Source organism: Carettochelys insculpta, chromosome 21 (assembly GCF_033958435.1).
Source record: "Carettochelys insculpta isolate YL-2023 chromosome 21, ASM3395843v1, whole genome shotgun sequence".
NCBI classification, from domain to species: domain Eukaryota; kingdom Metazoa; phylum Chordata; order Testudines; family Carettochelyidae; genus Carettochelys; species Carettochelys insculpta.
The window spans coordinates 12,953,457-12,965,075 of NC_134157.1; the positions used below are offsets into that span (position 1 = coordinate 12,953,457).

The window sequence follows — 11,619 nt, forward strand, 5'->3', positions numbered from 1 at the left end:
GCAGTTACTGTACAGCCCCTGCTGCCAGCTGCAACTAACAAACCCCAAGTCTGCCATGAGGGCTCATGTAGACACAAGGCCATCATCACTCACCTTAGTTACAGCAGGAAGTGGGGTTTTCAGCTACGCTAGCTGCTGGACAAATTCAGTCGCTGTTTTAAGCACTTCTGGAAGACTGTTTTGTTAACAGAAGACAGGAGCCTGGTTTGTACTAACTCTGCTTCACAAAGTTCATGCACACTGAAGCAGTCTGCACTAATTACTCACTTGATTCACAGTAGCCCATTAAGGTTTGCAATCTTTTTCACCATTGGATGAAGAAACACATATCCCCTCCCCTACTTAGCCACAAAAGGTGTACATGAAAATTTGCATTTAAGCACAACATAATGCCTCTACCCAGAAGGCAGAAATATGGTCAGTTTGTAAATTTACATACAAAGGTAAGAGTGAGGCAATCCTTCAATATATTCAAACAGAAAAGTAGCATATAAAAATTTTACTGGTGAGACCTTTAAGGGAATTATAAAACACTTATTTTCAAATCGTAAGAACTAGAAACTAGAGTGACAAAGTGAACAGTGTTGTTTATAAATAAAACTGGCACAGGGTGCAATAACCTTTGTTGAAGGCATTACTGTAAGTATTTTTCCAGGTAGTTCTGAAGTGGTCTTCATCCTTTTCCGAACAGCACTGGCTTGCAAGGTTAAGATCAAAACTAAATCACACAGAGTCTGACTGGTGAAAAGTTTGGAACCAAAGCAAATCTTTCAAAATCCACATGGACTAGATAGGGTTCAAACAGATTCTGCCCTCCCATTACTCTGATTCTATGAAGCTGATGCTCCAAACAGGAAGCATCATAGGATTTTAGTTAACATCCCTTTTCTGAATTTCCCAAAAGGAAAGCAGCCAAAGTGCCACCTCTCCATTTCCTAGCAAACAGCTAAAGAAGGAACTAATTCCTTTACAGGGACACAAAACTTTGCTGCAATTCCTCTTTTTACTCCACTTTCTTTCACATAGTAACCTTCCCTGATCATAGGTAGGTTCCACATGGCTGGTGCAGTATGACACCAGAAGGGACTGTTTACAGTCTTGTATAATGCTACATAAAAGAACATACGGGCTTCACTTGATTCCAATGGAGCTGGAAGCACAAAGTGTGGGTGGTGTTTAGGAAAAAACTCAGCCCTGCATATTCCCCTTTCAAAGACAGGTTTGGAAATACCCAACCCACAGCTCCTATGAGTGATCTTGCAGATATAAGGGCCTTGATTAAAATATTCTTTACCATCTAGAAATCATTTCTACAAATTAAAACCTAATTAAAACCACATCAAAACTGCAGGTCTAGTGCACGTCAGTGTTCTACCGAACAACTGTAACAATCAATTTGCAATTTGAGATAAACGATAAGCACTGTTAGACAATGCTCCGGAAGGGGTGACTGCTCCATGCACAGTTCTTTCCTAACTTCATGGCACAGGCAAGACATCTTTTGAACATATGACCAGTACAAGGCTCCCCCAGTATAAAAAGACAAGTGTATTGCCACTTATTTACACCCGCAATGAAATGGTAATGGTCCTTTTTTTAAAAAGTGCTTGACAGTGATATATCTTGATTTCTTCACTTTGTGACGTGGTTCATTTTTTCCTTTGCTGATCACAGCATTGTAAAACATTATAAATCATAGTAAAAATCCAGCTTGGTGAACACAGTTTTGCATCCTTTATCAGAGTAAATTCTCTCTTCCTTGGGGAAGTAGGTCATCTCATCAGCTACTTTGGTGACAATTTCTTCATCCACCACGTACCCACGTGACTCAAGTTCAACCCTGACACACATTTTCACGTGTTTGTATTCCAGGGGCAGAAAGGGGACAAAATAATCAATGAGGTTTCTGTCGATCAAGCTGCTGTGCCAAAAGCCACCTGCAAACAAACACTGTTGGTTAGTGCACCTTGTGCATATGTTGACAGCCACAGTGGATGGCCATACATTTATCCCAGCTCCCTGCCACCCACCCTAAAGTTCTTTAGTCTTGTTTTTATTCTTAGTATAAGCACCTCTGTTTTTATACGGTCACACATTGCCCCCGTATGACAGCAGCTTCACCTAAAGCCAAGCAGGATGGACAGAGAAACAGCATGCACTGGAGCTGCTGCTGCACGTCAAGGCTACAGAGCTAGGAACACCTCTGCTTTCTTTCCTGTTTCTGAGTGCAGCTCCTCCAATGTCAAGCTTCATGTCTGTCTCTCTCCTGGGGCAGAATCTTCCAATTCTCCCAATTTTAGACTGGGTCCCAGCAACAGGATCTGGTAGAGCAACTGTGCTTACCCTAATGTGTCCAATGGGACAAAACAGCAGAAATGTATCACTTTAAAGACTAACAAAATGATTTAGTCGGTGATGAGCTTTCGTGGAACAGACCTACTTCATCAGATCCAATGGGGTTCAGGTACCTCAAGTTCTTCCCTTTGGGAAGCCCAGTAGCAGCGGTAAATACAGTGACTCAACAGCCGCCTCAAAACCAAGTACTGTTTAATCTCACCAGTAGGAAGAAAGCAAACAAAGGATTTTAAAACAACAAAAGGACTATGCACGTGTGCATCTTACTTAATGGCTTACCAACCCAGTTTTGGAAGCATAGGAAAGCCTTAGTGATTCAGATCCTCCAGCAGGGCTTGAGTGTTTCAGTCTGTCCCTCACAAGTACCTGCACTCTCACCACATAATTTTCTAAATTGTTATTTTGATTCACAGGCTGGGCAAAACAAGCTCTGTAACTTGGTTGGAGCCAAGGGATCGGGTTCTTTACCGATAACATCTCAGGTATTTTCTCTTAGCCCCTTTTCGAGAGTTTATAAAAGCATGTTTTTATTTCCCGGCTAAAGCTAAAAATGCAGCAGAGTGGGTAGATTAAATCAAAGCAATTCAAAACCACCAATTTTAAATGAGGATGCAAAAACAGAAAGCAAGAAACATTGATTTAAAAAAATCAGATTTAATGAAGTTCTGCATTTGTACTTTAGATACTTTCCTAAAGAAAGGTTGATTCTTATTGGGTGGTAACCATTACAACAGGTATTTCCAGTTGAATACAGCCTTTACATTAATTACATTTAGTACTTTTTTGGGGATGGAGAGCTATTTAAAAGCATGTGCTATTAATTACACACATTTAAGCAATTATATGGCTTAATTTATATTTATTTGGATTTTAATTTTTTATATTTTGACTATTCTGCAAAATGGTGAATAAAAATGTTTAGTTAATAAAGGTATTTGTGATCAAAAGGATCATCAAAATGTTTTGCATTTAAAACTGAAAATACTGTGTGTGATTCGTGAATTTAAATGCTTGTTTCATATCACATCTTCAGGATTTTTAGAACAAGCATCTCTCATCCTCTCACATAACCTAAGTCTACATTAGCCCCCTCCTTTCGGAAGGGGCATGGTAATGAGGGAGTTTGGAAGATGCCAATGAGGCACTATCATGAATATGCAGTGCCTCACTAGCATAATGGCAGCCACACGCAATTCGAAAGCGCCACTTTCAGAACGCATGCCACCCATGTAGATGGGGGCCTTTCAAAAGGACACCCCGGACTTCAAAAGCCCCTTCTTCCTATTTGGTTTTAGGAATAAAGGGCTTTCAAAGTGTGGGGGGTCCTTTTGAAAGGCTCCTGTCTACACAGGTGGCGTGCATTCTGAAAGCGGCACTTTTGAACTGAGCTTGGCTGCTATTATGCTAATGAGGCACTGCATAGTCATAGAAGCGCCTCATTACCATCTTCCGAACTCCATCATCACCATGCCCCTTATGAAAGGAGGGGGTAGTAGAAATGTAGCTATATAGATTGGAAAAGGAAAAATTTTCCTGTTTCTTCTTGGTTTCCCATCTTTGAATGAATTAGTCATTGAACTACCCTAGCCAAATAAAATGAAAAAGAAAATACTCTCTGCATCTGCTGAAGCAGCTTCTGTTGTCACAAGCTGGATGGACACTTCAACAAAACTTTGTAAAAAATGTGAACCTAGTCTTCATTTAATTTTTTTAAACCATCTATTTATGCACAGCACACCAAACTTCTGAAGAACCAGGTCACATACAATAATCATAAATCATAATGCCGTCCCATGTCCTTCACCGTGCATCATTCCGTTTCACCTCAAATCATCAACCAAAAAGCAGCAATTGAAATGTGTCCTGGTTATGCCACAGCACCTCCCTGCTTGAACTGGGAGTTCACATTGACCTGCAACTGCTGCTGTCTCTGCCCATATGAACGCTAGCCCTGACAAATTTGCTTTCTTCTTGGTCTCTTGGTAAATAAACCTGTACACACTTTCACCATTGTAAAATCAGCTCATCTCTCTCTTCTGCATAAGGCTGCTCAAAAGAATATCAAGTCCACAAATGCTGAATCCATTACTTAACACACCAGAGTCACCGAGTGCATTTCATAGTTTGTTATCCTGCGGACAGCTCTGTCGGACAGCTAACAGGCTGGGCCCATTGTTAGATTTCTGAGCTATTGTTACAAATTATTTTTAACTATATAACTATACCATTATAATTTAGGGAAAACGTTCCCTCAGACTGACAATCCATCCACCCTCAATTCTGAAGGGCAAGGAAGGATTGGGGCCTGGCAGTTATCATGCAGCCTCTGCTTATGAACCAAAGAAATCTACTTACTCGTAGGAAGGGGCATGGCAACCTTCCTCATCAAAGACAATGGCTCAGTGCCACAGGCAGCAAATGGATGCTTAAAATAATCCCACTGAAAAGTGCATGTACTCTGTTGAAAAGTCAAACTATGTAAAGAATGAAATAAAACCGGGGACTATTATAATTGAAGTATCTGTTTCTTAGGTGTTCTTCAAAGAAGAGGCAGTTGGCAAATACCAGAAGCAAGTGCAGAATCACTCATTCAAAGACAAGGATTTTTAGCCAGGGAAATAACCAACGTTACTCACTATTCTTGTTGTTGAAGACAGACAGAGACACTGAAGCTTCCAGGTCTCTGAGTTCCATGTCTTCCCTTTTCCTTCCACTCCTCCAGAAATCTAATGCCACTGCTGTTATCTTTTCAGCCCCAGCGTTGCTGCATCACAGAGGGAAAGGATTTTAGCTGGGTGTGTTTCACAGCGCATTCAGTTTACAGCATTTGAAGGATTTCACAGACCCACCTTACCTGAGAAAGATGAAGATGGCTCGTCGATAAGACACACCATCAAGTTGCTCATAGTAGTCCAAGAACGGCTTGATGGAGTCAATGAGTCCTGCGTGCATTTTATCCATTTCATCAAATATAAAGATTGACCTGGCACAGGTGCTCACATTTCCCCGAATCCAGGACTGCAACTGGTCCTATGTTATACAAAAATAAAGATGATGGCGAATTCCAACTGCAGCTATGTCACAGTGAAGACACACGGAATGCGTAGATTTTGGATCACCATTTTCCATTCAAAAGCTGTAACTTCAATTCTATACCTGTACTTGTGTGAGTGTCTTGATCAAAATCTGGTTGAAAGGTCAACAATAAAGAATGATTAAAGGAACACAGTAACAAATGCATTTTGGTTGTTAAAATAACCTTAAGAACTCAAGTGAACTATGGTAATCTGTCTGCAAGTATCCATGAAAAGAACAATACCTCAAGTCAGTGAATAAACATTAATATAAGGAAGTAATCAAGCTTGTAAGACAAAGCGAAGCCCAGAGAAGCAAATTAATTTCTCTGTTGCTAATCCTCTGCAGTTATATAGCATATTCCATCCTTAGATCTCAGAACATTTTACAACATTCTTTAACTGAGACAGTGGGCAATTAAGTGACTTAGTCAAGGTCAAACAATAAAATCACAGGAACAGCTAGGGATAGAACCTAGAATCCTAACTCACAGAGCTGTGCTTTAACCACTAGGAAGTAATCTAACTGGAAGTGATTTAAAATCTTTAAAAAGAGTAGATTTGTTCAGGAAGGGAAATAACCTAATTTAAGCATTTTATTATACAGGAAGTCCTCAGACTTATGACACAGTTGGCTCCTGAAAACTGTGTTGTAAGTCAAAATGTTGTAACTTAGAACTGCAATCCGTTGTGGGATCAAGCATCGTAAAGTTGATTCAGGGTGTCAGTTCAGAAATATTTTAAGTGCCGACTTTCGTAGGTCGAATGTCATAAAATTGAGGACTGCCTGTATGGCCCAGGTGTTTACTCACTGTTAAACGCTATTTAAGATTAGCTATGAGAGGGAAAAGGAACAGGATTTAAACCAATGATTCTGCTCATTTTACCCATCTCACTAGTATTTACTCCCTATACATGGGTGATGCAGCATAGGGAAGACTGCACTGCCTTGCTACAGAAAAAGATTTAGCACTCTTCATATGGTGAATTTCACATGCAGCTTTTCTTTTTACATGACCGAAGCACATAAAGACCCATTTCTACCACTGCATTCAGGAAAGATTCATCTGGGGCAGGACAACAGAAAACACATTAGAAGCAGGAAGACTACTAAACAACCAGTGGGGCCCCTAGGCAATCGAGATGCAAAAGGAGCAATCAAGGATGATAAAGCCATTGTGGAGAGACTAAATTATTTCTTTGCTTCAGTCTTCATGGCTGAGGATGTTAGGGAGATTCCCAAACCTGCACCGTCCTTTGTGGGTGATGAATCTGAGGAACTGTCCTGGATTGAAGTGTCATTAGAGGAAGTTTTGGAACAAACAGAAAAAACAAACAGTAACAAATCACGGGGACCAGATGGCATTCACCCAAGGGTTCTGAAAGAACTCAAATGTGAAATTGTGCAACTATTAACTGTGATTTGTAACCTATCCTTCTGTATGCAAGGACTGGAAGACAGCCAACATAATGCCAATATTTAAAAAGGGCTCTAGAGGCAACCTTGGCAATTACAGACCGGTAAGTCTAACATCAGTACCGGGCAAATCAGTCAAAACAATAGGAAAGAATAAAATTGTCAGACATGTAGAAGAACATAATTTGTTGAAAAGTCAACATGCTTTCTGTAAGGGGAAATAATGTCTTACTAATCTATTAGAATTCTTTGAAGGGGTCAACACACATGCAGACAAGGGGGATCAGTAGATCTAGTATATTTAGATTTCCAGAAAGCCTTTGATAAAGTCCCTCATCAAAGGCTCTTGTGTAAATTAGGTTGTCATGGGATAAGAGGGAAGATCCTTTCATGGACCGAGAACCGGTTAAAAGACAGGAAACAAAGGATAGGAATAAATGTTAAATTTTCTGAATGGAGAAGGGTAACAAGCGGTATTCCCTAAAGGTCAGTCCTAGGACCAATCCTGTTCAACTTATTCATAATGATCTAGAGAAAGAGGTAAGTAGTGAGGTGGTAAAGTTTGTGCGCGATACTAAACTGTTCAAAATAGTCAAGATGAAAGCAGACTGTGAAGAACTTCAAAAAATTCTCACTAAACTGTGTGACTGGGCAACAAAATGGCAAATGACATTTAATGTGGATAAGTGCAAAGTAATGCACGTTGGAAAAAATAACCCTTAGTATACATTCAATATGATGGGGGCTAATTTAGCTACAACTCAGGAAAGAGATCTTGGAGTTATTGTGGATAGTTCTCTGAAAATATCCACATAGTATGCAGCAGCAGTCAAAAAGCAAATAGGATGTTAGGAATTCTTTAAAAAGGGATAGAAAATAACACAAAGAATATTTAGTGCCCCTTTATAAAACTACAGTACGCCCACATCTTGAATACTGCGTACAGATTTGGTCTCCTCACCTCAAAAAGGATATTTTGGCATTAGAAAAGGTTCAGAAAAGGACAACTAAAATGATTGGGAGTTTGGAACGGGTCCCATATGAGGAGAGGTGAAAGAGACTGGGACTTTTCAGTTTAGATAAGAAGAGACTGAGCTGGGATATGATAGAGGTATATAAAATCCTGAGCAGCGTGGAGAGGGTGAATAAAGAAAAGTTCTTTACGTGTTCCAATAATATAAGAACTAGAGGACACCAAATGAAATTAATGGGTAGCAGGTTTAAAACTAATAAAAGAAAGTTCTTTTTCACACAGCGCACAGTGAACCTGTTGAACCCCTTGCTAGAGGAGGCTGTGAAGGCTAGGACTATAAGAAAGTTCAAAGAAGAGCTAGATAAATTAGTGGAAGTTAAGTCCATAAAAGACGATTAGCCAGGATGTAAGAATGGTGTCCCTGGCCTCTGTTTGTCAAAGGCTGGAGAGGGATGGCAGAAGACACGTCGCTTGATCATTGTCTTCGGTCCATCCCCTCTGGGACACCTGGCACTGGCCACTGCCAGCAGACAGGGTGCTGGGCTAGATGGACCTTTGGTCTGACCCACTAATGGCCATTCTTATGTTCTTTACAAGGGGAAATCCATAAAATAGAATTCTCCATTTTGAAAGATAATGTGTAAACTGTTCCATTCCTTTAAGCCTTCAATATGCATACGTTTTGTGTATATAGGTTTAAAACACTGTACAAATGTTCACTAATGAGCATAATATTCCTAACAGGTAGAAAAGTTTCATCCTCAATTTGCAGACTGCAGAAGAGACTGTCTCACACAACCTGGTGGCAGAATCAGAATTAAAATTCAGAACCACAGGCGGTGTGATTTCTCTAAACTGCGCTGACTCTGGTATCTACCTGGCTAAGGTATTTATATAGGCCCCTGTCACTGACATATCTCAGCATTTCACAATTTCTAATGTATTCATGCTCACAAAACCCCTGTGACGGAAAAACTGCTACTAGCCCCATTTTTCAATTGTGAAATGGAGGAAGAGAAAGACTAAGTCAAAAATACAGAAACCTTTGCTGGAATATGTGGAACAGAGAACTCAATCCAAGTCCTATGCTAGTTGCATTCTTCTCCTCTGGACAGAAATATGACAAGACAAGGAAACTTTTTTTTCACGTTCAGGGGAAGTCAGTCCCTAGATGTTAGCATTTGCACTTGAGACTCAGCATACAGTGTATTTTATTGTTTCAGACAAAAAGTGTTCACTTGCTCGTATTGATGATTCCATGAACTTTATAAACTAACAAAAGAAATAACCCACAATCACACTTTAAACACGGTGAGCTCCAGTATGCACTCTTACCTTGTACTGGCTAATGCTATGTGCATGGGGGAAATGCAAAGTGGACACAAATTGATGGACATATTTGCTGTTCAGTCCTCCTTCGTAGATACTCTCTGCAATTATTTTACTGACAAAATTTTTGCCAGTACCAGTCCATCCATGTAAGGAGAGAGTGAGAGGTTTTTTGGGGTTTGTGTTGTTCAAGAAGCCAATCACAGCTTTCACAATCACCTTCTTTACGAGGTGCTGGCCAAATAGTTTCCGGTCCAAATCCTCCTGAAGTGCTGAATAAAGGAGACACCAATCCAATAAGAAAAAAGGAGGTGACAGATTTTAGTGTCTCTAAGCTGCTTTGGAACGCAGGCCTCTCTGACACTACTCCAGGATGCCCAAACTTTGATCCCCTGGCAGCTGCCTTGGGATAACCAAAGAGCTACCCTCATTACAATGGAACTGCCACCTTTCTCTGTACTATACAGACATGACCTGTGGAGACTACAGATACTAGAGTAGGAGGCTCTTGATACAGCTGCCAATCGCACCCCCTCCCAAACTCCACCCAGTGTTCCTGTGGACAAACTCATACCACCAGGTCTCCCTTTTAAACCCTTCCTGCTTTCTGCATGGAAGCTGCCACACGTTTCTACAGAAAAAGGAAGAGCCCAGTCCAGCCTTCAACTTCTGAGTACTTCCTAAATCAGGACCACAGGCTCTTTCCTCTAGCTACATCCTCCCTTCACTCTTCCTGGCATCCTCCCTCTAATTGCCTGTGCCTGCCTCTCACTGCCCTCCTCTGCCTACTGCACTACAGCCCTCCCCGCAGCTATCCTACTCTGACCCCTTTCTCCGGGTAAACTCCCTAGAGCCCCTTGATCCTTCCTCAGCCTAAGAATCCCCCAAGATCAACCCCACCAAGACAATGCTGAAGTCCTCCCCGGCCGCAGTTACCCCACAACTGCCATCCCCATCACCCTGCCAGCCCCTCATCCCAGTCCGCCCGGCCCCGCCCCCTCTGACCTCACTCCCGTTCCGCCCCGCTACCCCGCGTACCTGCTCCCGCCCGGGGCCCCTCGTGCTGCAAGCAGCACTCCCTGAAGTAACAGTAGAGGCGGGGATAGGAGATGAGGCCGGTGAGCGCCGAAGCTGCCCCGGCCAGCGCCAGCCCCAGGCTAATGGGCTCCACCGTCTGCACCGGGCTGAGCAGCAGAGCAAGCGCCAAGGCAGTCCCCAGCGGTCCGCGCAGCAGCTTCATGACCCCTCTGCCGGGACCCAGGCCCAACCCGGCCTGACAGCCGCCACGCCTCCAATCCCAGCACAGCCACTTCCGCTTCCGCACTCACCGCTTCCAGAGCCGCCATCTTGGGTGTGGGCAGAGACCTTGTCCGGGTCCATAGGAAGATAGGCTTTCGCTGTCACATGGCAGCCATTTTGAAAACGAGCACTGACTGTCACGTGACCGAAACGTTCCCCTTGCGCACCCACACGCGGGCCCACCCTGCCGCGGTTGGTGTCTCCCGACAGGTCAAGCGTGCAATGACTCCGTACTGACATCGTGACGCAGCATCCTGCGCCACATGCCGTCAGGCTATCGAAACATGGCGTGACGCCGCTTCCGCGTGGCCGCACCCGGGGCGGGCCCGTCCCGAAATGACATCGGTGCGTGGCGCAGTGTGAGCCCGCTGGCCGGCGACACAACCGGTTCCCAGGCAGAAGAGGGGCTGGGCCAACCTCCGGCCCTGCCCGGCGCGCAATGCGGCCGCCTCCCCCGTGAGACAATGTCATAAGTCACAGAGCCCTGCCTGGCCGCACTCTGCTCTGAAAGAGCGCCTCCAGAGTCCAGCCCAGTAACGCACGGGGTATCCCTCGCCCTTTGTCCTGCTCGAGGCTCTCGGGGGGTCTCCCCCCACTGAACACTGGTGTCCCAAGTACCGTGGGCAGGTTGGTTCAGCAAAACCCAGGAGGCTGCTGTCACCATAAAGACTAACACTTTAATTAGGGTATAAGCTGCTGGGAGCTGTAGGTCACTTCCTCCGACGCGTGAAGGGAAAGAAAAAGAAACAGGGATACAGAAATGGCAGTGACACACCACAGCTAATTAATTCACGATAGAGCTGTCACACCATGCTCCATTCAGGAGGACGTGGGAAGGGCTCTTACTGCAAGAAGTCATTTTCCACTCTAGGGATTCTTGCCTTCTTATCCACATCTACCCGATTGAATTAGCTCTGATTTACCCTTGCCCTGTCTGGTTGCAGCGAGGGGTAGCCACATCACTTTGTTTCAGCAAAAAGAACAAGTCGTCCAGTGGCATTTTAAAGACTAACCAATTTATTAGGGTATATTGGTTGAAGTGCCACCAGCCTTGTTGGTTTTACTCCCATTTCTGTATTCCTACAATCTTTCTTTTTCTTTCACTTCATGCATCTGATGAAGTGAATTACAACTCACAAAAGGTTATGCTATAATCCAATTGTTAATTTTTA

At 43.2% G+C, this 11,619-nt stretch overlaps 1 protein-coding gene across 1 annotated transcript; it reads right to left on the bottom strand.

Annotated features, from left to right (window-relative positions):
* Window positions 1-484: 484 nt before the first annotated feature.
* Window positions 485-10,808, bottom strand: LOC142024009 (torsin-1A-like). The gene is given in 6 exon segments (XM_075015564.1): window positions 485-1,937; window positions 4,992-5,119; window positions 5,210-5,385; window positions 9,155-9,420; window positions 10,187-10,453; window positions 10,456-10,808. Coding segments are annotated over 6 exon segments (1,320 nt in total). The 5' UTR covers window positions 10,688-10,808; the 3' UTR covers window positions 485-1,686.
* Between the last annotated feature and the right edge of the window lie 811 nt (window positions 10,809-11,619).